At 38.2% G+C, this 26524-nt stretch overlaps 1 protein-coding gene across 1 annotated transcript in view; it reads right to left on the reverse strand.

Annotated features, from left to right (window-relative positions):
- Positions 1-595: 595 nt before the first annotated feature.
- The window catches only part of ANKFN1 (ankyrin repeat and fibronectin type III domain containing 1), a 342813-nt gene continuing 316884 nt past the window's right edge, over positions 596-26524 (reverse strand). Inside the window, exons 11-17 of the mRNA XM_011365098.1 lie at positions 23197-23296; positions 22291-22423; positions 21703-21819; positions 13905-14120; positions 5111-5277; positions 2322-2472; positions 596-787 (exon numbers count right to left, since the gene is read on the reverse strand). Coding sequence (XP_011363400.1) covers positions 596-787; positions 2322-2472; positions 5111-5277; positions 13905-14120; positions 21703-21819; positions 22291-22423; positions 23197-23296 — 1076 coding nt within the window. The remainder of the gene's footprint in view (positions 788-2321; positions 2473-5110; positions 5278-13904; positions 14121-21702; positions 21820-22290; positions 22424-23196; positions 23297-26524) is intronic.

The raw sequence follows: 26524 nt of genomic DNA on the forward strand, positions 1-26524 counted from the left end.
TGCAAAAATAGGGAAACTGGGGCCCAGGCTATTCATTTCTGAAAGTCAGGACAAGATTTTCCACCATTCAGAATCTCACATTATAATCACAATGTTGCATCCTGGGAAACCCTGTCAGTGTCTCAAATGGTCTGCTAGAATTTTAGTCTATTTAATATTAGACTTTATTTAATAAATAAGTGCTATTTAAAGTTAGACATTTTTTTCCTCCAAAGTGATATACACTCTACATTTTAACTTCAGTTTTTTTTGTTTTTTTTTTAACCAGTTGGTGGGGGGCAGGGGAGAAAAGTGCTTTTCATGAAAACATCAGTTCTTGTATTTATGTTTTAAGAAAGCAAAGGGGAGGCAAGAACTGCAGCCTGATAACTGAACTTTCTGTTTAGAATTCCCTCCTCTCCATTGGGCCTTAGCTAGGTTTCAATAATTATTGCTCAGGCACATAGTCTTGGAGCTTTGCTTTCTCTCAGATTTGTACACAGTTCTAGGAAAGGTTGTTGCCAAAGCCATCATGTGATTTATTGACCCTCCACTGGGACAAGGGGGAACAGATATAACTTTGTGATTTTATTATAAGGAGGCTGGGTTAATATTTCTAGGTGAAACAAGCTACTATACCAAGTTCAAACATCTGAAGAGGGAGGTTAAGAAACCCTGAGTGTGGGGTGTAAGGATTATTCTGTCCTGGGGCTGTACAGACGTCGTCTGAGGCAGGGAGCAGGAGAAGAAAGGACACATTGTGACCCATTTCCAACACCTCCTGTGTGTAGAGGCGGAAGTTCCTTGCCTGCAGAGGGACACGCGCGGAGGAAAAATAGGAGAGTTACAACATGGCACTTACATAAACAACACCAAACTGGCATAAAACATCTAACAAAATTACACGACTTCAAGCTTGGAATTTTTATACAACATAAATATTAGGGTTCAGCCCATTTAATAATGCTATATAAAATCAAGATTTAAGGCAGTAATGTTCCACATAAACTCTGAAAACAACATTTATGCTTCTTATAAAAGCAGAAAATGATTACATTCTGTGGGCTTTTCAAAATGATGAATATAATTACATGAAGCAACAAAAATGGATTGAATTAAAAATCCACTAGTTTCAATTTAAGTTGGTTAAGGGGGAAAAATGTAGTTTCTGGCCAAGGACTGAGAAAATTTTACAAGAATCCAAAAAAAAAAAAAAAAAAAAAAAAGTTGTATGCACTCTTAGGCAGTTAGGCAGCCTTCTCCCAACATGTATATGTAGCCCAAGAGTCACCAATGAAATATGAGCTGCTTCAAACCTGTTAAGCCCAAGAAACCCTTTAATAGTATCTACTGTCACAAGCAGACCTGTTTTTTTTTCCCTCCTGAGTACATGGCCACCCCTGGAATAATCCAGTTGTTCCCCTAGTGTCTTTATGGCATCTTGTGCAATTTATTCTTTGTCAGTGTTGGCTGTTTTGGACTAGCTTTGCAGTGTTAACTTAGAATCAGAACAATACGCCAATGGAAGAACACTCTTGGAGTCTCTAATCTGTCCCTCTGCCTCCATGAGTCAGAGGCCAATACATGGTTGTCTCTGTTATTTAAAAAGAGATAGTTATTCGTGTAATGGTCTTCCAAGTTTACAGGCTAAACTTGGTTCATTTTGTGTGTGTACATAGAGACAGCGTGCACATGAGTATGTTTTGGGTGGGAGGGGAAGGTGAACAAAGGCAAAAAAAAAGAATAAAGAATTCAAGCTAATGCTACATCATGTTAACCTACTGGACGGAGCCTAATAAATGTTTACTGTTTTCTTCTATACTAACAGTTTTTCTTAAAATTTCTCGTTAGTGGATGTTAAAGTTTCACATTTCAATCTAGATAAGATAATAATTTTTCCATGCTGTGGAAACATAGCATGGCATAACCTTGGCCACTGCTGTAGATTATACTACCACTAGTCTTCTGCTTTTAGATATATCATTTGTATATCTAACTATACACTTATTTGTTTATTTTCCTTGCTTTGTGCTATCCTGAAGCTAAGACTTGGTGTCTTTCAAGGTGGGCTAGCCAGTGATTTTTTCTTGCTTGACCAGACCATAGTAAGTTGGGGTCTAGGAACCTTGGGCAAGGTCAACACAGAGGAGCTGGAGAAAAAGGGCAGAAATGCAGTCTGTGTCTACTTATAGGCATCAACTTCAAAATACGCTTATACATGCAAAGTGGCATTTAAATCAATGAAAATTAACATATATATTTACCTCTTGAATTTTACGCCACAATGCAGTTTTATGCCACAATGGAAGATAAATGAAGATAAATATGGTAGGGACTAGTACCTGTTGTAGAGGTATATTGATCTGCTTAAGGAGAGCTTTCACTGCCATCTGGAGCTCGTAGAAGAACAATTGCATGGGGCAGTCAGAAGTATGATCCACACTTTCCATAGATTCAGAGCCAGAAAGCTTTTGGATCCATTCCCACTCCTCTCTGTATGTTGAGTCAAGTTAAAATTAGAAATATAACAAAAGTTCAGAACACAGCTCAGAACATTTTTAGCGAATATGTCCAGAACCTGGATAACCAATTTTTGGTGGTTAAAACTTGATGCAACTCATGATATTTGGACTTTTAGCCACCCAAATGGAGTTTAAAATTAGCTTTTTCTAATTTAAGCTTAGTTCACCTATCAAACCACATATATATCAGAACAGCAGGTCTAATTCGTATCAGTCAGTTTTTGAGATTGGAGCTTTTACATATTTTGTAATAATTTCCTGATTGTTTTCATTTTTATTTCCCTGAAGATCCTCTGTAAGTTCTAAGACCCTACATTTTGCCACAGGGGCATCTGCTGGTTAATTCAGCAGTCGGGTAACCACAGCAGTCTGGTCCAACTCAGGCAACAAACCACATGGCACATTTCAACTCTGGCCTGTTGTAATCTTGGGGACTATTTTGGTTTCTTTCCTTTCCAAAAGCTTGAGGAGAATCATAAACAGGAACAACAGGCAATTTCAATAAAAGGAACCAGGGGACACACATCACTACTTCCATCCTTCCAAACCAGTCATATGTGTCTTTATTCTGCATGCTCTATAATCCTTCCTAATGAACTTCTCCAAATGTCATGCAGAAGGGAAAGGAAAGAATGGTGGTGGGAGGAAAGCACATCTGGTTTGTCCCCCAAAGGCTGCTCTTCAAAAGGTAAAATCCCTCTTGGGTAACATTATTTCCACAGGTATTTTACTACAAGTCTCTAAACATGTTTAGTTGGCCTGGTTTCTCCTCTGAACTCTTTAGGGAACAGCAATATGCTCTCAGGAGCAGGCTAGAGAGAAAGGAAAGCCCTCCTCTCTGGGGATGGAAACGTATGTTCCCACTCTCGTGAAAACCCTCTGAGGGCTTTTCCCAATGGATTACACACCAGCCTGGGCTCCAATCTGTGGGTCAGAAAATGAAATTGATTGTGACACGAACTATTCATCAGAAAACACTCTCTTTTAACTGACTACGCTCTTAGAAAAGTTTCTGTTTTCAAGATATCTGTTTCATTTCAGTTTCCACACTGGAAAAGATGATGGAAAATCTACCCTGTGTCCCAATAAGGGAGAAAAAACCCCCAAATTAAATCGTACTTCAATCTGGGCATACTGTTGGCTTTGTAAATAACTGAAAACTTTTAGAACCTGCTTGGGAACTGTTCCTTTTCTCCCGTCACTGATATCGAACTAAATGCGGGAGTTTTGACTAGCACAACTATACACAAAACCTGAAGGAACACATTGCTAAGTTAACATCTGTAATCAAATTAGAAAATAAATTACCGATAGGAATATCATAAAATATATACCACTAACTAATGAGTTTGATCTCTAAAGATGAGGAAGATGGAACTGGAAGACTGGAGGCTACTGGAATCTCTTTTAAAAATGAAACTTGGATCTTTGGCAAAGGGAAATTAGTTGGTATAATCACTAAAAGATAGAGTCTAAACCTTTAAGACACAAATCTAGAAAATGGATGAAAGTAACCATTGCTGAGTCAACCCACAAAAGAGCTGTTTAACCTCTTGGGAAGGACTGAGATAACTAATGCTGATTGTAGAAGTGACCACCAGATGGCAGACTTAAAGCCTAGGTGTAGTTGATAAGTGAAAGGAGAGAATATGGCAGCTAGTGAGTTCTTTGAATGGATCATTGTCATTATCATCTCCTTTATTGTCCTCAACTAAGTATTTAAAAAACATCGTGAGACATTATAGTTAATAAACTTGCCACTTTAGGGACAAAATTTTAAACGACCAAATTAGAGTCTCCCTTGGTTAAGCAAATACATAGGTATAAGTAAAATTGGGGGATCTCATTTGTACTCTGAAGCCTGACAAACTCTGGAGAGTTCTTTTTCTTATCTACTCTTTTCTTAAAAAAAATTTTTTTCATGTTGAGCACAATTCAGTCTATTATAGTAGACTTTCAGAGGCCTGCTAGAGGACTAGTTGTAAAGCTGAGCCAGATTAGCAAGAGTGGGCAACTTTCCCAAAGCTAACAGGGTAATTCACCATAATGCCAAACCATAGAGCAGTTTCCAGAAGCTCAGGCCTTGTTACTTCTTTTCTTCCCTAGAGAATCATAAAGAGTATAAAAGACATACAAAGTCCTCAGGCCAGGGGGTTAAGAGTGGGGAGAATGAGGGTAGGGAGGGCCCTTTAAGATTCAGAGGAAATCAATTGCTCTACCAGAATCTATTTCCACAGTGATATTAAAAAAAATAATAATAATGACTTATTAGGTTGCGAAGAAAAGATATTGGAAATAGCAGTGTTAAAAGAAAAGGGTATCTATTCATCAACCAGTTGGGCATCAGTGGTTGCACCATAAATAATACAGAGGGGAAAATGAGAGGATGGTGCCCCCTTAAATGGGCTCAGTCCTTTCACCAGCACCATAAGCCCTCCCTCTCCTAATGTTAAAATGCAGATCTGCCTCTGCCCCATTGTGCTGGCCCCTGAGGACATCTCAGCAGAGAAACACCAGAGAAGTAACACTTCATTTTCCTTCTAACACATCAAGCCCATCACTCGAGCCATTGTTTCATCACAAGAAAAGCCAAACTCCTCACAACTTACTTGGAAATGTTATTGTTTTCACGGATCTTCACATGGCAGAGAATGTTGGGTGACTTTTGGGTAACAAGAACTTTGATCTGATCCACAGAACTACACAGCTTTAGGTAGCCCAGATATAATCCAGGAGATAGCCGCTGATGGCTCCTTTTGTGATATGAGAGAATATCCTGTAGGGTGAAAAAAACAAAAACCAAAACAAAACAACTCTTTAAAAAGCAATATCAAACTTTTTTTGTTTCTTAGGTGATAATTAAAGGAGCTATAGCTAAGTAACTAGGTGAGGATCCTCGGGTACCACCGGGAGGTTCGGGACAGTCAGCCTTCCCTTTAGGAGAAATAATCCTCCAAGTCAGGTGATCAGTCACTAATATATTCTGCATGCTGATTTCCTTCAGATTTCTGAACTGTGGTAGATGTGTGGGGTGTAATTGGGAATGGGCTGCTGCTGGTTGAGGCAGGTACTAAAGAAAAATAGAATTTATAATTTCTGTCCTTTTAGAGCTTATTGTATAGCTGGGGGAAAACAGAAATTTGCAAGTGTAAAAGCTGACAAAGTTCAGGAAGCCTCATTATTTCAGGATAATTGTTATCAGGAAAAGTCTATTTTAAATGACACCATTTAAAATAGGATCAACATTTTATAGTAAGTAGAAAAAGAGATTTAATTGATTCTTTGTCTTGAATGAAACAATGTAACAGCAATAGATTTATTTATCTTATTAACATTTAAGTTATAGTTATTCTCTAATTTTGAGAATGAAGAGAGAGAGTCAAGTATTGATTTTTTTTTTGGCTTAAGTTTTTAGACTACATTATATCAAACTGGAAATGCTATTCCTAATGCTGTTTGACTTTCACAATGTGATCATGAAGAGGGTAATTTTTGCAAGAGTATTTAAAAGTTTCATATTTTTTTTCCTAGTATTTAAAAATTTTGATATTTGAGTCATTCTCTAATAACATCCTGGCTCATTTTTTGTTCTTTGATTGTTAACTGATCTACCACTGCTAGCTTCTCAGATGTGACTAGCCTTGCATGTAACTTGATTAGGTCTCCACGTCATCTTTTTCAGCTTTGCAAAATTCTGCGTCTTTTACAAGATTTTAAAATTTACCTAGTAATAGATTTGCATTTATTTTGCATTGTATTGTCACATCACAATATTCCACAGGCAGCAGAGACTGAATAAAGTTGTATAACAGGAAGTGCCAACCTAGTTAAACACAGAGGGGTATTTGAATGGAGTCTTGTTTTATATGTGGTCAGTTCTCTAGTGAACTATTTAAGTTGTGACTTTGCTTCTCTATATGCAAGATATTCAGATAATGAATAATTGGAAATAAAGACCACTCCCCTTCCCTGCCCCCATATCAGTAGATAAGACTTCTTAAACATTTGAGCAGTGCGGGGTAAAACAGAGTTAGGAGTTATGAGTCAGGTAACTGATCATAAGGGAAGGATTTTTATAGGCCAGATTTGGACTAGTTTTCAGAGGGGGTAAAAAAGAAGGAATCAACTCTACTACTAAATGTAAGGAAGGCAAAAAGGAAGAGAAAAACAAACATTATAGTGGTACAGAATTCTATATGGAACAGAGAGGTATGGTGGTCAAGGCTTCCCTGACCACTATACTCTGAAGGAGTCATCTCCTCTAGAATTAATGATTTACAACATCTAGTATATGCTTTTGTGTGCTGTCTCCTTTGTTCCATCATTCATCAAACATACTGAATAACAGGCTCTATCGGGGACTAAGGTTTCAGGTAACCTGATATGATCACTACTTTTGAACAGGTCAAGCAGATGAGTAAACAAATGATCACAATATACTGAAATCAGTTTTATAATAGAGACACTGTAGGCACACAGAGGTGTAGTACTTATCTTTTTCATTTTTTATGCTCTTTTCTTGAGCTAGTCTATGTTGTTAATGGTGTTGCCGTGTTTTTTTTTTTATTGCTTTTTGTCTTAGTACTTAGTACTACTGTGTATAATAGGTATACAATCTGCAGAAAAGCAAAGGCTAAATAACTTTAATATATTTGGCAAAAGAAAAAAAAACTAGAAAAAAATTGATTTCATGATCAAGAAGGAAGAAATTCTTATTAATATCAGAAGATTGATAAGACTTAACTTTTTAATGTCTTCTATCCCGTCTCTTCAGAACAGATCATAGGTAAGTAGTGACTAGAGGAAATTCAGTCAAGGTGAAATTTTGAGAAATGAATGAGTAATCAAAGAGAAACAGTTAATGAAAGGAGGAAAACTACTTGGCTCATTTCCATTAGTCTTCCTGATCCAGTAGTTTTTGAAGTATTCAGATCAGCAGAATTTGATGATATGCACCCTAGGGGTACTTTCTGTATAAGCAGATGTGGCCACAAACCCACAGGTCATTATTTTTGAGTAGTGATGGAGAACTAGAAAGTCCCTAAAGACTAGAAAAGGGCAAATATGCCTATCTTTGAAACAGGAAGGGGAGAAACACAAGATGACTCTAGTAATTAAAGACCGCCAACTTATTGATCTTTGGGAAAAATGAGAAAGAACCATCAAACAATCAATTTGCAGTCACTCAGGAAATCCTGAGACATTAAATAGGAGTCAACATCATTTTGTGAAGGGCAAATTGTACAATTTTAATTTCTAACAGCAAAAGAACAGGGTCCACAGACCAGGGAGAAGTCTCTAATGTAATCTATTTCACTAGATAATCTGGGACAAAGTAGAATCTTTACCATATTACTTTAATAAGATGTATATCTAGGTTGAAGATTTGTGAATGATGGAAATGTGTTGGAATAGTAGACATATTGAGTGGTGGCCCAGGAGGGACTGGTCCTGAGGGCCAGTCTTTTCAGCTCATTTATTGACATTCCAGACAAAGAAATGAAGAATGTGTGTATCAAATTTGTGGGACCCAAATTTGACGTGGTTTTGATTTTCTGGAAAATAGTAACGAAGCTCTGCATGACCCTATGCATTGGAAAAATAAGCCTATCATAATTAGGGTTGAAATTTAATAAGAAAATGTGCTTGTAAAGACCCAAACCCAAGTACAAGTACAGGATGGGTTTGAGCATAAGAGAAAAAACATGTGGGGGTCAGGACTGACCACAAATAGAATGTGAGTTGGGAACATACTGTGGTTATGTAAAAACCAGCACCATTCTAAGATGGAGTAATTTACTCTTTCATTCAATTTTTTAAAAAGACTATTACTGAGCATCTACTATGTGTTTTTCTGTCTTTACATAGTCATTTTATCCTTCATTAGTAAGAATGTTTTGGAGCCTGAGAAATGAATGAGAAGAGAAAGAAGCTGTCCCCTTCACATAATCTGAGGTACACTGGAGAGGCCTCCTAAACCAAATCAAATGCTTGTGGGTTTATATATTGCCTGATTTGATTTCTAACCCACATTTCTAGCATCTACTTCCACTATAGCCCTTTTGCATCTCTGATTTCCAGTCAAAATGGATCCCTTTTTCATTCCGCAATACATGTCCTAATCTTTTTGAGTTTTTTGTTGGTTCATGAATTCACTCATTCTGCCAACTTTTACTGAGCACTGGCTATATATGTCAAACATTGTGCTAGGATTTTAGTGACATCAAGATGAGTAAGACATTATCCTTCCCTTAATGGAACTCACATTTCAGTATGTGAGAGAGACATGTAAGCAAGTTTTTCTAACCTATAACCCAGTGTGATAAAGGCCATAAAAAAAAATATGTAAGGTCTGTTGTGGACCCAAGGGAGGGTGAGATTTACTTTTCTAGCTTCTGCCTCATTTCTTTTACATGCCCTCTATTTAATTCTATTTGAGTCCTTCTCTTCCCTTCCCCTCCTTCCCTCCCTCCCTTCTTCCCTCTCTTCCTCTTTCCCTCTCTCCCCTTCTCCTTCTTGCCCTTCCTCCCTCTATCTTTCCCTCCTTCATCTCTTTCTCTTTTTAACTCCACCTGGTGAACTTAACTTATCCTTCATGGCTCAGCCAAATGTCACCTCTTCCACAATGCCTTCCCTGATATTTCCAGGTAGAATTAAAAGCTGCTTTGTCTGTTTCCATAGTACGCTGTTTGTACTGCTATCAGGCTCAGGTTTAATTCTGCCTTGTATTACCTTGATTTGTTTACAAGTCTGTCTCCCTCTCTTGACTGAACTCCTTGAGACCAGGGACCTTGACTTATTCATTTGTTTTTCCTATAGCACCTAGAAGAGTTCCTGGCACCTAGTTGGTGCCAAAATAATGTTTATTAAATATGAAGCGAAAAGCCCAAAGGTAGTGGGGTCTGGGGCTGGGCCCCTGGGAGAAAATATGCTGTGCTGGTGCAGTAATTAGGAAGGGTATGTCTAGCCGCTCTTCATTGATCAGATATCCTAAGAGCTTGTTAGAAGAATGATAAATAGTTGCTTTTCCAATAACTACAGGGCTTTTGTTTGGCAGATAGAGGATGCAAGCTGAATTGTCTAGGGATAGCAGAAGTCATAAAATGGTGGCTGGTGATCTTTGTGGGTCAGCCAAAGATCACATGGGCTACAAAGAATTTAAATTTTCTGAATTATTTTCTGACTTTAAAAGTAAAGAGATTTTATTCGAAACTCCGAACTTCCAACTTTTCTCTAACAATTGGAAAATATTTCAGCATTGAGACTACTTTCTTTCACTACTATTAGCTGAGGCTAAATAGGGTTGTTCTTTAGATGAGACAAGGGATCTCGATTACTGTAGTCTCTCTTACATCTCTTGTTTTTATTGAGATATAATTCACATACTATAAAATTCACCCTTTTAATGTATGAAATTCTGTGTTTTTTTTTTAAAATTATAGTCACAAGCTTGTGCAACTATCACTACTATCTAATTTCAGGCCATTTTTATCACTCTAAAAAGAAAACCTTGCATTCATTAGCTATCATTCTCAGTCCCTCTCCTGTCTGCCCCTGACGCCACTCATCTACTTTCTGTCTGTATGGATTTGCCTATTCTGGACATTTTATATAAATGGAATCACACAGTATGTAGCATTTTGTGTCTGGCTTCTTCCACTTAACATAATGTTTTCAAGGTTCATTCCTGTGGTAGCATGGATCAGTACTTCATTTTTATGGCTGAGTAATATTCCATTATATGGATATACTACTTTTGTTTATCCATTTATCAGTTGTTGGACATTTGGGTATTTCTGCTTTTTGACCACTGTGAATAATTCTTCTGTGAACATCAGTGAACAAGTTTATGTATGAAATCAATTGTTTCTTATATCCAGCCCACTTGGCTCATTTCCATTAGTCTTCCTGGTTCTGGTAGTTTTTTATCCCCATGTTAGAGGCTGCTTGGAGGTAGAGGGAACCATAATGTGCTGAAAAAAAACAAACAGAAAAAGGCAGACAAGATCGTAGGTCCTGGAAACCTCAGGTGTAAGAAGAAGATACTGGGTCCCTGAAGGTGACGAGAAATGCCTGAGGAGAAGAGCAGGAAAGCAGAGATGGGAGGAGATAGAAGAAAAACTTCACTGCAGCATCTCCAGGGTCATATTTTAAAAAAAGATCCAGAGAAAAGGAGGCAGAGGGTGTGTAAAGCAGCATGGTAGAATGAGAAAAGTACCAGGCTAGGAGTCAGAAAACTTTGGTCTTTGAACTTTCTATGTTGCTTTTTGGCTGATATGACCTTGGTGAGCTATTTTTCCTGAAATCCATAGCTTCATTTATGACTTGGACATGATAAAATTACCTCAATCTCACGGTTTGTGTGTGTGTGTGTGTGTGAGGTTCAGATGATATCATTAATATGACAGTGTTATAAACTTGAAAGCATAGTACAAATGTGAGAGATTAATCTTCAGAGAAAACGACCTGTGAAGCTTTCAGTTATTGAAATGACCCCTGAAAATCATAGTCCGAGTAACTTAGCACCTGAGAGGTGCCTCCCTATTGGAAATACTCTCATTGCCAATTAGTTTGCTCAGAGACATGCTAACATAGTAACTCTATTTTCCTTTCCAGGCAAGTGTGGGAAGGATTTCTCTCTCTTTCGAATATATGAGAGGGGCCTGTTATGAAGGTCTAGGACTTGAGAGGGTCAGGAATTTGAGAGAGTTAGACCCTGAAGTTTCCTTGGGGGCCCTAGGGATTAATAGATTAGTCATGGGCCCAGATTTTGTTAAAACTCATATCTGTTTTGAAAACTTCATTGTGGGTCATATAGTCTTTATAGAACTTTTCCTTGGTTCTTATGAAAAGGTAGAGGAAGAGACTACATACTCCAAGGGATGATTAAGCCAGTACCTGTGGTTCCCGGAGAGACTAGGAATGAAGAGGAGATGGACTGTGTATGTTCTGAGGATTTTTGCTTGGATTTTTCTGAGTAGAAAAATAATAAGAATCACTAACATTTATTGAGCACTCACTTTGTGTTTCATATATTAACTCATTTAATCTTCATTAGAATCCTATGAAGTAGGATTTTTTGCAGAGAAATGAGAAATTAAGTAACTCGCCCTAGTCACGTAACTAGGAAGAGTAGTCAGGAATCATATCCAGTCTGCCTGACCTAAAGTGGTGCCTCCGAATGTGATGCGATATAGCAGAAAGAAGCCCAGGCTTCTAATCAGAGGGCTTGGTGGTCATCATTCTATTGACCCTGAGAAAAGAAAGTGGTTTGTGGCCTGGAATTGTGGGAATTACCCAGCTGGCTTTGGGAAACCACCAAGACCTATCTCTACTTTCATGTTGAGTTAGTAGGGCCAACTCCTGACATACTTAATTTTAAGTCTAGGAGTGATTGGATACCAGCCCTAGTAGTTTTATCCCCCACTTCCTCTCTAGTGTAAGACCTATATGGGAAGTGGAGGAGAGCGAAAAAGTAGGAGAGAAAAGAAAGGAGAGTGGGGGTGGGTAGGAATGACATCAAGCAGGAATGTGCCAGTCAGCAGGGGTAAATTTTCCACTTGGATCTGTGTGGAAACCTGATCTTGCCTCTATTTTTGGTCTCCTTTTCTAACAACCTTTCGCCAGATTGGAATTTTTCTGCACCTGTAACACATATTTAATGTAATAAGTCTAGGAGAAACCAGGTATTATATCATGCTGGGGCCTGTGCTGTGTTTCTAGGAGAGAAGGTAGCCCAGACCCCAGTTTATCCCTATAGGGGATTAGTGTATTAGTCACCCTGTAAAAGCTCAATTTATTATGATTTTTTAAATGTTTCTTTTAGCACTTGCTTATAAAAGGTGAAGAGGGGAGCCACGAATGTGTCTGTGCTCCCTGCCCCCACCTCCTTCACACACACACACACACACACACACACACACACACACACACACACACCCTCTATTAATTGCATATGAACTTACATTCCATAAAATCAAATCCAGAGGCTTTGACCAATTAGTTTACCTTTGCTCCATTGGACTTGGTCTTGGTTTGGGCTGGTGCAACTAATGGAAAGGTAAGATTATTGTACTAGCGACCTCTCAGTGGAGAATGAAAATAAGTCAGTGGGCTAGTGGCATAGCTGTTTAGGGTGCTTATGGGGGGCTACTGCGCCAAGGCTTGGATTTGGCTTGTTTGTGTAGAGTTGAGCCCTTTCTTTCCCGTTACTCCTGATGGGCTCTCTTGTGGACATATGCCATTGGTTGCATAGGGCTCAAGACAGATGTTTCTGCCATCTTTGCCACCTAACTGGAGAGTTCTATAGAACTCGTTCTTATCACTGGATTTAAAAAAAGAAAGAAAAACAAGAAAAAGAGACAGCTTGAAGCCCATGTTCACATCAGAACATGTGAGGCAGTGGCGCCACACAGAGAGACCCCGACACACAAGAACACACAGGAGAGTGTATCCTGGTTCTGCCATCCAGGTTAAGAGTATGAATCTAAGATGCCTGAATTTTGAATGGTGGTGGCTGTTCAGTTCTCAGGTGAGTCTTACATCTTTCATTTTCTCTCTCATCCCTCACTTGCTAAAATCCTAACTCCTGCCCTGGAATATAATATAATGTAGCAGAAAGAAGCCTTCTTCCAATCAGAAGAACTGAGTTCAAGTTTCAGCTCTGCCATTTCCTAGCTGTGTGATCAGTGGCAAATCCAAGTTTGGTAGGGCCTGAAACTAATACAATTTTGGGTTCTTTCCTTAAGGAAAAAAGAATACAAAATTATGAATGTGAAATTGTTAAGGCCCCTGCCAGGGCCTTGGAAAGGGCTTTGTAAGTGAAGAGCTGAACGATGCTGAAGCTTCATTAGCTTCACTAAATCTGCTTTTGTGTTTGGCCATATGTCACATAATCTGTTTGAGCCACAGTTATTTCATTCCTAAAATGAATTTAATCATGTCTGTCTATCTGAAGGGAGTACTGTAAGGAACAAGCAAGAGTAAATATGTATAAGTGTTTTTGTTCAAAGTGATATATATACACACACATACAAATACATACGTATATATAGTCTAGAAATGTATTATTATTACAGTCTATGCAGGTCTTGGTTTAATTTTTTGATAATACTATCTGTAGATCGCTACTCAAACATTCCTCTTTATGTTTCCCATTGGTTCATTGGTCAGGGATGTTTTCAGGGTGCCCACTATTTGTATTGCTTGATGAATTCCAGATCTGGAGAGTGATAAAAACAAGCTTCTGAATCTTTCCAATGTGTGGAGTACAAACAGTGGTGCATCTCTGGACCTTTCCCACTCCATCACTGCATATGTAAATGGCTCTTGGTGTATTTCATTAGAGCTTCAATAAGTGTGTTTGGAACTTTAAATAATTAGGAAACTGAAAAGACTACATACCTGGATGGTAATCAGTAAAATGTCTAAGGCTGTCGGCTCCTCAGGTGTTGACAGAGACTTCCTCTGGCTTTGCAGCTTTGAGATCTGCATCCATTTGCCATTAAAAAATGAATAGAGCATCTCCACCTCTCTGATGGTGACTATGAGGATATTTCCATGCCGGTCTTTAATGGGCTCGTAGTAAACTCTTCCCAGGTTGTGTGTTCCAAGTAAATTCTAGAAACAAAGAGATTTCTGGTAGCGTAGATGATATGCAAACAAAGCAACATAACTGCAACAAAAGACACTGTGAATAATTACATGATGTTTCTGAGTTTTTGTTTTTAGCAGACTTAAGCCTAGAATATGTGGCATGATAGAAATGTACTTAACAGAAGCTCAAAGAAAATGTCTTCACCATAAGCCTGCAAAGATTATAGCAAGAGGCACAAAAATTATGTTTTTTTAAGCAAATTCAATATCTGTAAATATCTCTTACCCACATAGACACACCAGCACATAAACCTCGGTTACCAGCACTTGAAGAGAATCCCAGATGTTTTAAAGAAAAATGCCTGATATTTCAAATATGCTACTTGTGGAGTTTTCAAGAGATCTACAGTAAGCTGGTATGAAGTGGGGTTGTTTAAAATGAAGAAGTGAATTGACAATGTAGCACATTGTACAGGCCCCCAAATGACTACACATTCCCTTCAAGATACTTTAATTGGGAGATTGGCCTGATTCAACTTATCTGCATTTCAGGGAGTTTTGTTTATTTAAAACTTTGTTAAAATTGTTTGTCAACTGAGGCAGACAATACTTTTAGAAAAGCAGGAAGGGAAGGATGCCACATTAAATGTAAAGGGGCCCAGGTAGATGTTATTAAAATAAACAATTTCACAAATATGAGCATTTGAAGAGCACCTAGAACACTGGATGAATAGGATAAAATACCCTTTTACTCTGAATATCTATGGTTTTTTAAAATTGCAACTCATCTCAGGGCTTCTAGCTGTTATTTTTGTGAGCTTACATAAATGCTGATGAGATAACCTGTTAACAGGAGAGCAAACGTAGAACTGGAATTTGTAAAAGTAACAAGGATGACCTAAAAATGAATGAGGCAGCTATTTAGTATCCACATCTTCAAAAGCACTGGACTGTCTCCTCACAGGTAATTTTTTTTTTTTTTAATTCACAAGGACAAGATACGTAAAGAAGAAATTTCATAAATAATTATTGACATATAAAAATGCATTTGGCAAGATTACTGTTTTTAAAAATGGCCTAATCACTCAGTCAGATTATTTCCTTCCAATAATTGACTTCTAAATCATGGAGAAGTAATTAAGTAAGGCTTTTAATCCAGCCCTCTGTAGGACTCCAGTTTTATATAAAACAGTTTGCTGCAAAGTAATACTGGCCAATAGCAGTGGTATGCCGGTAAACTGGCTGTCAAAAAAAAGGGAGGAGGGCTGACTTACAGTATATGCCGATTTCTGTGGTGTAAATACTACCCCCATAGGGCGATTTCAAGCTACTAAGTGTTTGACAATAGGCTTTCAAAATTCCTGAATATTTAACAGGTGGCTGTCTTGAGTCAGTACAAGTTGGCTCTAGCACACCACTGCTGATAAGCCTTTAGTTATATGGTGTTGAATTTCAGGGTTGGCTGCTGTTTGTTAACTCTTAGACTTCTGAAAAAGTATTTACTCTCTTTGGCCTTGAGTCTCATCATCTAAAATTAAAGGTCTTTACAGTTCAGATATCCCTTATTCTAATCCTTATCTCGTATAGTGTTTGGGGGGATAACTCAAGCGATGCATGAGAAAGTATTTTGTAAACTCTCAAGTTTGATACAAGTAGAGTATGGGCTTTCTTTACTGCTTTAATTGGAATCTCACCCTGACTTACACTTACTCATTTTCAGGACTCAGCCCAGGTTTCACCTTCTCTGGGAGGACTCTCCCAGCTCTCAGGTAGAATTTACCATCTTCTCTTTTGTCTCCTGTTGCTTCCTGTACAAATTTGTATCTTAGCATGACTCTGGCCTTCCTGAATATTGATGCATATGTTATGAGATCATGGTTGTTTCATTACTGTGTCTCTGGGTTCCTTGTACAGTGCCTGGAACATAGTACGAACTCAATAACTTTTTGTCGACCGAATTAAAATATCATCATTAGGACGCTGGAAAATATAACTCACTTTGGACCAAAGCTGGTGGGTAGACATTGAATGAGGTGGTAATTTTATTTAAGCAGAGTCGTTATCAGTAGTTCACTGTTACCTTTGGATATGATGACTAATGGACTGAACAAGAAAGCGCTTAAAAGTCTTCCTGAAAATCTTTATTGACATCAAATTGGGTTGGATAGCTAGCGCTGGGAAGCACCCAATTTAAAAGCAGAATGTCCTTGTGAAAATAAATTGCAATTATGTTTCAAGGGGGCAAATTTGAGGTTCTTTAGAGCCTAAAGGAAAAACATACTGTATTAATACCTGTCATGCTTTGCAATCAAGGTTGGGAGATCTGGGAACCTACAAGGTAAAGAGGAGTAAAAGTCACCTGATGGCTCACAGAAATGCATCTAGGTTATAACCAGAACAAATCACAGGACTGTCAATAAGCCCTAGACAGATGCACAATAGAGATCTTTAGTCAGTTTGGGACGGCATGGGAAGTTAAAGGAAGTCCAGAGTAGAGATATGAAGGCCTGGAAAAGAAGAGTAAAAATTTGGGGAAACCTTTTCCCCACCTGGAAAAATTAAAAAGACATAGTAATCATAAATTGTTACCCGGTTTTTTACTCACTAACACTCATTTCTAAAAGTTATGGAGGAGGAAAGTTTAATGTAACCTAATCTATAATGTCAGATTATTACTGTATTTTGAGGATAAGGAATTTAGATACCTCTTAATGTAAGAGCAATGTATACTTCTGCCTAAGAGTAGGAAAAACTATGTGGGGTCTTGGCCATTTACACAAGCTTTCTTATTTTATTTTTATCCAAATGCTGACAGATACTTGTCTCATCTCTTGCCTAGATAATATTAATCAATTAATTCATACTTTACCTTCTTTCAAATAAATGTAAGTCCACTTCTAAATAGGTTCCAAATGATGCAGAATAGAATTAACATTTTCTTTTTTAACTATAATATGGATAATTTCTTTTATTTAAAATTTTTGTCTGCTTTTGTAAATGAACACAATAAGTGAAGTATTAGAAAGAATGCAGGGTTTGGAGTTATACAGATTTGGATTCATATCCAGACTCTGTTACAATTTCCTATTTGTGTGACCTTTTTAGCCCTCAGTTTTATCATCTGTTAAATTAATATCAATAATAATACTTTCCCATCAAGATATGGTAAAGATGAAATGAAATACTGTTTGTAAAGCACTTGGCACAGTGCCTGGCATCTATTCTGTTAAATAAATGAAGTGTTGTTTCATGATTATTATTTATCATTATGTGTTAAGGGACCTCACTATTGAGCAGAAACTGGAAAATAAATCACAAGATGCATAGTGGTTGTTATGGACTGTAATGAAGTAAGTCAAGGTGCTGTGGAAACAGAAGAGGGGGGAAAGATGGTGATGAAGGCCTTTTTGTGTCATGATAAAATGGGCCACTCTTGAAAGAGTATGAGTAAGGGAATGACTTGGTCAGAATCTTTTGTCAGCTACTCTGGCAGAAGTGTGGAGAATGGATTGGAGGGTGTTAAGACTGGAAGCAGGAGGGTGACTTTGGAGGCTTTTGATGTTAATTGGAGCAATCAGGCAGTGGTAGTGATGCTGGAAAGGGGAGGAGAGTAAAGTGAGATATACAGGAGGTGAATCAACAGAAATTACCTGTGGCTGATGCCAATCAAGCTATTTAAGAATGCATTTTAACTTTCCTAGGAACATTGTAAAAATGTTAGATTAGTAATAAAGAGACCTAAAATATTAAGTGAGCATCAGTTTACCCCAATTAATTTTTCTTCCTCTTCTGAAAAGTGTTTCTGTGCCTTGTCTCCCCCACCTGCAAAAGGTGGTTTCAGTATTTCCAGACATTTTCATTTTGATGAACAGCAAACAGTTTAGGCAATAGGTCCTATAAAAAAAGCTGAAAGTGACTCCTGTGATTTAGGCAGGCAAACAAATGTGAAGGAGAGAAGGGAATTCATAACAGTGCTCTGGCCTTTGATGAGTACGATAAGGGGTAACTATTTATTGAGTACTAAGGTGCTAGTCACCATGCAGGGTTGGAGAGCTATCCAGGTGGCAACTATGGTAATGAGGTACATTTCTGTGACCCTTTTCTCTTTGGCTAGATAAGGTTCTCTTAAGTGTGATCTTTGGGGTACAGGGGTTGGATTGACAAGTACATTTATTTATCCAACCAGTATTTAACTGAAGATCTGCCACATGCCACACATGGAGGATGTAGTGGTAACCAAGATAGGTACATTCCTTGAACTCAGGGACTCATGGTCCAAGTGGGTCACTAACCAAATAAGGATACAAATAATTAACTAATGGGATTATGATCACCATTCTGAATGAAGAATTCAAAGTACTATGAGAGTGATTCACTTAATCAGGAGATCAGAGAAAGGATCCCTGAGAAAGTATAACGATTAAGCTGTGATCTGAAGGATATGTAGGAATTAGCAAGGCAAAGAGGTAGAAGAGCAGTATTCGAAGTAGAGAAAAAAGTATGTGAGCTAGCAAAGGAGACTTGGAAAGACAGGCCAGAAATTTGGGAAAAATCTGGAAATTATGGAGTCATGGAAGCCAAGGAATGTGGCAGTTTGAAAAAGGAGAGTGGGACCAGGTGTATCAAATGCTGCTGGGATGTCAATTGTGAAGAGGATTTAAAAATGTCCACTAGATTTAGTGAAACTGAAGTCATTGGCAGGAATGGATCTAGGTTTTGTAGGGGCCTGTGCCATGTAATTTTGTTTTAAGACAAAGAATGCAAAATTACAAATATAAAAATTATGTGTAAAACTGAATATTTATTTAGAATGACAAAGGAAGTCTTTCCAAATACTGGAGTATTTGGAACTCCTGGTCACTTTGCCCCCTGAGATTTCCTTAGGCAGTTTACTAGAAATGCTCCCAGATTGCAACCCAACTTCCCCTCTCTACCTAAAATAATCTATGACTCCCACTCACAGGGGCTCATGCAAGTGAGGGGCCCTAAAGCCCAAGCTTTATGAACATCATCTACCTCTAATTGCTGGTGGCCTGAGAGGGCAGTTTAGTAAGCATGATGGTAGCAAAAGTCAGGAAGAAGGCTGAGAACTAAATGGAAAGTGAGGAAGTAAAGGGAGGAGAATGTAGGCAGCTGTTTCAAGAAGTTTGGGCGAAAGAAAGAGAAAAGAGAGAGTTTGGTAGCTGAAAGGGCATGTGGGAGTAAGAGGAATTTGAGGGGAGGTTAAACTGGAGACACCTGTTTAAATAAGATGGGAGGGAAGAACTGGGATCCAGAGCACCTGTGGTGGGAGAAGCCTTTGGTAAGAGAAGTGAGATTTAACTGTTGGGATAAGAGGGAAGAAAGAGAAAGTCAATGTAATGAGGCTTTTAAATTTGGTGATATAATTCGCTTGTTTTCTTAGTGAATTATACAGTGAAGTCATCACCTGAGGTGGGGATGGGGAAAGTTTGGGGAAAGGGAAAGGATGTGAGAGAATGAAGAAGGGTTTAAATAGCTGCCTTATAGTTTGGGAAAATGCATTTAGTAGAGAAATGGAATGTGATCACTAGGTAACATTCCATGTGGGAATTGTAGTAATGAATTTAACATAAAACCAGTCAAATCCCCCTTTCTTGTGATTTTTCTATAGCAATGTGCAACTACTCCAGTATAGACTTGTTGGATTCATCCAGGCTTGGGATTTTTCCAAATAGATAATATGGAGGGAGACAGTAGCCAGAAATTTAGAATATTTTCAAGGGAATGATTATGATGGGCCAAGGAATCTAAGCTAGACAAGGAGGGAAATTACTTCAGAAGGGGGCAGATGTATTATGAAAAGTAGTGGGGCCAATACATTGGGGGCCAAGGAAATCCAAGAGCTCTTGCAATGTGAGTAGGTAAGTAGGGAACACTGACCATCGTGGCTTCCCTCTGGCCCCTCAGCATCTAACTGCACCGGCAGCCTGATCCTTCTCGTGTTACTGATAGCAGATGAAAGTATCCTAGGAAGCCACAAATAAACACACAATCAAGAGCCCCATTTGAAATCCTAAAGTAGTTCAGTCTGCGATCCAAGCATATCTGCTCTGTATGGTGGGCTAATGGGAGACTCCAATAAGGGATCTGAGCCTCCTGGGAAAGAACTTTATTCTAATGGAGGAGCAGTTCGAGGTACAGCAGATTGGTCCAACTCAAGCTGGTCAGTGATGAGATGAAGGGGTACTTTGCATTCAGCACAGTAAATCATGGCCCAGGTCCAAGACCTTTTTTCTTGAGTTGAAGGAGAAGATTCTGCAGTCAAGAGTGATTTGCTATTTGCTAAAATACCTGAGGCCACTGAGGACACAAGGAAGTAAACCGCTTAGGTAATGGAGTATAGCACAGAAGGGGTAAGAGTTACTTTTTAGAATTATCATAGCAACACAATAATTATTATTATTGTGGGAAGTCAAATTATTATTATGTGAGTCAAGGACTGAAGTTCCTCTAATTGCAGGTAGGGAGTAGAGCCACAGAAATATTTTTTTGTTTGTTATTATGACCCTATTTTTATGCCTTGGCTGGGATGGCCTGGCCAAATACAGCTTACATAGGTTCCTGTTATGCATATTTCTGGGGTTGATGTAACTGATAGCTTTGTAGGTAGATACCCATTACTGTTAAAGGCTTGGACACCTCTTAAAGTCCCCAATTCTATGTAGCAGGGAATACCAGAAAACAATGAAAGGAAAACCCAGAAGATCTTTGTTAGAATTCAGTGTCATTTCTAGGGGGAACTCTGTAACCTACAAAGATTCTTGTAGGGCTGGAGTGAAGGGTTAAAGAAGTACAAATTAGTAGTTGATAGCTGGGCACAGGGGTGGTGAGCATGGCAGAGGGAATGCAGTTAGCATTAATATGACGGCTAGGTGGAGGGCCAGGGGAGGGAGGGAGCCATTGGGGGATCGTTTTATGAACTATATAGATGTCTAAGCAATGTACTGTATACTTGAAACTAATTTAAATAAATAAATTTAAAAAAGATTCTTGTAGGGATTAGGGACCTGATTAGGTTAATAGTATGGAAGGATGAATAAATTCAGGATTAAAGGTAAACTTTTAAGAGGCTTTTTGTTTTGGTTTGTTTTAAGTAAGCAAAAATATATGCAAATGTCTGTGCTTTACCAAAACCATCAAGTCAGGAAACACCTCAAAATATCTGCTGTCTCTTTCTCCATCTCCATACACTCATAAATGCACAGGATGCTAGAACTGCAAGCATTCTTCAGCAATCTAGTCAAATTCCTCTTATTTTGCAAGTGATAAAACTGAGGCCCAGAAAGGAGAAATGAGTTGATTTACTAATATCGAATCCAGAACTCAAGTCTCCTCACTCCTTGTTTAGGAGGATACTCCTAGACTCTTCGAGAGAGACCCCTGCTTCTCTTCCAGAAGACTTCCAAAAGCACAGTTTCCCTACATGAGCAGGTGTGCAGCTCAAACTGTCTGAGAAGCCTTCATGTGTCTAGGGATCTGAAAGAGGAAGGAGCCCACCCTTTCCTTTCCAAGTGGGGTTGGGACTGAACTGCCCAAGTTTTTCTCAAATTTTTGTGGAGGTCTGGGTTGAAACCTGGCCCCTCACCTGTAGCTGGGCTGTCGCTGCAAGCATCTTCTGCCGAGTTTGCAGTACTGTGGATGAGGACATGGAGATAGGTACGCTTTGCCTCAACCACCTTATATCTTCCCACATACAAGACAGCTGCAAAAGAAGTCACGAGGTCATATCATCGTCCAAGCCAGTACATGATTTAGGTTGTGGCATCAAAGCACAGCAGGGAGAAGGAAACCTGACCCCTGATGTTTGTTCTCCAGTCCATTTTCAGATACATGCGAAACAACTTTTTGATCTCTGTCCAATTGGAAAAAGATCTGAATGTTAATGAAACAGTCAGATCCACATTTTAGTCTTTGCCACATGATCCCATAACTCAGAGTAGTGAAGACATAATCTGACAGGATGCAAGCTTCTTCGCTTTGAAAATATAGCATAGACGATATTTTGGCATTTTGTATGACATAGGACATCTCAGGGCTGAAAGAAACCTTTGAGATAATTTACTCCCACCCCAAAACTTTGATCACTGTAGACCCCTCAACTAAGGTTTCAAGAGATTTATGTGCAGTAACATTGGTGCAAAGTGGATGAAAATGAAATCAGAACTCAGTATACCTTTGTGAACCACAGAAAATCTTGTGTAATGGAACTGGTGTGAGAGTCATCTATTTCAACAATCGGTATTTGATCTTCGTTGGTGACTAACATGTTGTCTTTGTAATAAAATATAACAGCTATGTAGAGTCCCCTAAAAAGAAAAAGGAAAATAAAAATTGTCCTCAACCGCCTTCCTCTACCAAGCCTGAATCATGGAAAAAAAATATTTTTGGACATGAAAAAGATAATTCACAATAGAACCAGGAGCATATTCTTGCTATGTATGAAAAGTTTACTAAACTAGAACTCAGAGAAATTACCATCTTGTTTAAATTCTCAGGAGAAAGTGAACTTCATATTTTTAAATGTGATATACATTTATTTATCTAAAATTTTAAAATTATAGTTAGCATACAGTATTATATGAGTTTCAGGTATATATAACATAGTTATTCAACATTTATGTAATTTATGAAATGATCACCATGATAAATTCAGTAACCGTCTGTTACCATACAAAGTTATTATGATACTATTGATTATATTTTCTATGCTGTACTATTACTCAGCTATAAAAGAAATGAAATCTTGCCATTTGCAACAACATGAGACCTAGAAGGTATGCTAAGTGAAATAAGTCAGACATAGAAGGACAAATACTGTGTGATCTCACTTATATATGGAATTTAAAAAAAACAAAACAAAAACAGCAACAGACTCACAGAAACAGAGATCAACTAATGGCTACCAGAGGAGTGGGGAGTGGGGGTGGAGGGATGGGCGAACAAGGTAAAGGGGAATGAGAGGTATGAATTTCATATTCTTTTAATAACAGAAACATTTTCTACCAAGTTACCACTCAGAACCAAAAACAGCTGATTCCTGAGAAGTTAAGACTTCCTGGAAAAACTACATAGGACTCACCGTTTCAAGGTCTTCACAAACTTGTTTGAGGAATGGAATAGGTGTTTCAGGCTTCTTGAGACTGACTGCTTGCGGCCCGTGGTTTGTAATTTAGAACTTTCTGGAACACAGAAAAAATACTGTATAAATTCCCTTGGCAGAACAACACTCCCAGCGCCTTCTTCCCTTTCTCTCCCCTGTCCCCTCAGTGTCACTTCCTCAGTTTCACGTAGGGAGTCAGCACATTCGTTCCTACAAGAAGCTTTTGTATCTTGATATGCCAGTGGTTAACTCCTCAAAAATGTTAGAGATAAGTGACATTTATAACTTCAGGGGAAACTACTTAGGTGTTTTGTTTATCTTCTACATAACAGTGATTTACTATAAAATGGGATAAAAAGAAATGGAATCAATTCTGTTGCCCTCCCCGCATCTCTCCACATTGCCTTTTAATATTTATACACTTCTCCATGTTGGCAAATCTCTTCTTATTACTCTACATATTTCATTAATTCTTTAAATTATGAAATTGATATAAGCACATTACAGAAAATCTGGAGAACAGAAAAAAAGAAGAAAACTTCACCTATTTCATCCTGCCTCTTTAGTACACCACTGGTAGAAGTCTGGGAAAGTTTTTTCCAGTGTATTTGTTGGCTTACAAAAATAGTTTTAGGCATAGGTATGATTACGATCTTTATTATTCAGAAGAAGAAACTGAGACAGAAAGATTAAGTGGATCATCTAAGATAAAAAAAAAAAAAAATCCAGTACCTGGAGAAACTGAGACATTTTTTCACTGAGTAAGTATTTATTGGGACACTACTATGTGCAAGGTCCTGTGGCTTATAGTGGTGAGAAAATCATCCATTGCATCTGTTCAACTCTTCTGTTTACAACCTGGAGCTCTTTCTGATAAAACAGTGCTCCATGGAGCTGAAGTAGATGATCACTGATTTCTGTTCTCATCTTAAATGCAATGAAGGGAAGCTGAGGTTGTTGGGGTCATCATCAAGCTCCCGATAGACATGTCACGGGATGAGAACTGGTCCAGATCAGTTCTGTTAGGCATGGACTCCCGTGTGATAGCCCATGGCTCAGGCCAAGTGTGGCTCTGCCCATGATATTACAGGAGCAGTTGTGAATGAGCTGACTGACACAAGCATTCTTGCCAGCTTTAAGCTTGTGCTGGTAATGGTTGTTCCTGGCAGAACAAAGTAAAAGCATTTTTTTCTGACTTGAACATGAATTTGGCTGGTAATATCCTGCTTGAAAATTATGCTGCTGGGACTTCCGGTTAAAGGCAGCATATTGAACATATTCATTACATACCACTCTCTCCCAAAACTTCACTAAAAAGATTTTTTTAAAAATCTATAAAGTCAAAGACATAAATCTTTAAAGACAAAGAGATGGAAAAGGAGACAAAAGCAAGTGAATTTGGGTAGCTGGAAAGCAGATGGACAGATGGATTTAGCAGACTTGAGGAAGATGAATCCTAAGCCAGCAGTGGAGAAAGCTGAGAAGTAACCTAACTCACCCCTTGGGCACCATATACTGTTGAAAGTGGGGAGTGAATGTGGAGCTAAAATTGGGGGGATGTATTGAAGTCTGTTTAAAAAGCAGTTAAACTTCTATGTATCCTCCCCTACTCAGCAGAGGTGGACAAATATCCCTCCCGCACTCTAGAAGAAAGCTTGTGGCTTATCCTCTGGAGAATATAAAAACATCTCTGGAGTAGGAGACATGGGTACAGTTAAAAATAAGGGGAAGAGGTGGCATGTACTCAGGTTAATTAAATGAAAGTTTCCATATAGAATATTTCCTCATTGGGCTCTTGGAACACTGGTACTCAAACACTTATTTATACCCTCTAGGCAGGACTCTGGAAGAAACTTCTCTGGAAACTCTGGCTGGACTAAGAGAATACACCTAAAGATTCTGACATTGGCTTCATTGCTTTCCTAAAGATAAGGCCATGCCAGATCATCTGACAATGAAGCCTGTAAATAAAGTGCCCCGTCCATGTGTTCAGAGCTTCCCAACAGCTATTGAGTTCCTTTCTCTTAAATCTGAGCAAACATCCAAGGATCACCAGGCTGCTGTGAAAAGCAAGTAACAAGAAAAGCCAAAAACAAACAAAAGGCAATTTAGAGGAGAGACTATGCTGAGAAAAGAAAATATAAAATGAAACAAAACCTATCATTAATAATAGCCTGAGAGATGAAAAAAAGACATTGTGTTCTTGGAAAAAAAGATAGCAGTCTGTAAGAGAAACATTTAGAGAACAAAAGCAAGCACTCACGATTAAAATATACATTATCGAAGTCTGAAAAACCCAATAGAAAACCTAGAAAATAAAGTTGGGAAAATTTCCAGATAAGTAGAGCAAAAAGACATGAAGATGGAAAGCAGAAGCGGGGCGGGGAAGAAAAAAGAAAAGGGCTAGTCTATGAGGTTCAACGTTTGAATAAGAGTTTTTGTACTAGAGCAGAGTAAAGAAGGGAAAGAAATAATTAAAGAAATAATTTAAGAAAATATTTTGTAATTGAAGGGTATATATTTCTATCTTGTCAAGTATGTAGCATAGCGAACAAAAATAGAGCCACATGAAGGCACATAACAGTGAAATTTTAGAATACAGATGTTAAAAAGAAAACTTAAAACCTTCAAAAGTAGTAGAAAAAAATGTTTCATATAAAACTTTTGGAATCAGAATGGCATCAGACTTCTCAGCACTGAGAGGTTGAAGACAATGAAGAAATGCCTTCAAAGTCGGAAGGAGAACTATTTCAACGGAGAATTCTATACTTATCCAAACCCTTAAATAAGTGTTAAGTAGAGTAAATACATCTTTAGACATTCAGTGTGTCCAGAAATTAGCTCCCAGGTATCCTCTCGAGAAGCTACTAGAGGAAAGGCTCCACCAAAAAAATGAGAGACTAACCCAAGAAAAAGGAAGACATGGGATGAAAAAGAAGAAATCTAATACTGGGGAGTGAGAAGAAGAGTCTTCAATATGGTGGTGAAAGGAGACCCTAGGGTGACAGCTGTGCACCAGACAGGAAGCAGCCAGTAACCAGCCCAGGTTGAAGGTCAGAGGGCTCCATGAGAAGTTTCTTTAACAAGATGCAGTTGAAACAATACTAATGTATCTGATTGTATTGAGAGAAAATCAATACGATTGGAGAATAGGTTTGGGATTAATTAGTTAAAACCACACAGAAAAATAAGAAAATACAATAAAAGATGATTAACTGTAGGGAAGACAAAAAGTTATCCAGGAAAGAAAAATAATAGAATTTACATGATCATTATAATGTAACAGATATGGACCTTTAAAATTATG

The sequence above is a fragment of the Pteropus vampyrus genome, unplaced genomic scaffold (assembly GCF_000151845.1).
Source record: "Pteropus vampyrus isolate Shadow unplaced genomic scaffold, Pvam_2.0 Scaffold104, whole genome shotgun sequence".
NCBI classification, from domain to species: domain Eukaryota; kingdom Metazoa; phylum Chordata; class Mammalia; order Chiroptera; family Pteropodidae; genus Pteropus; species Pteropus vampyrus.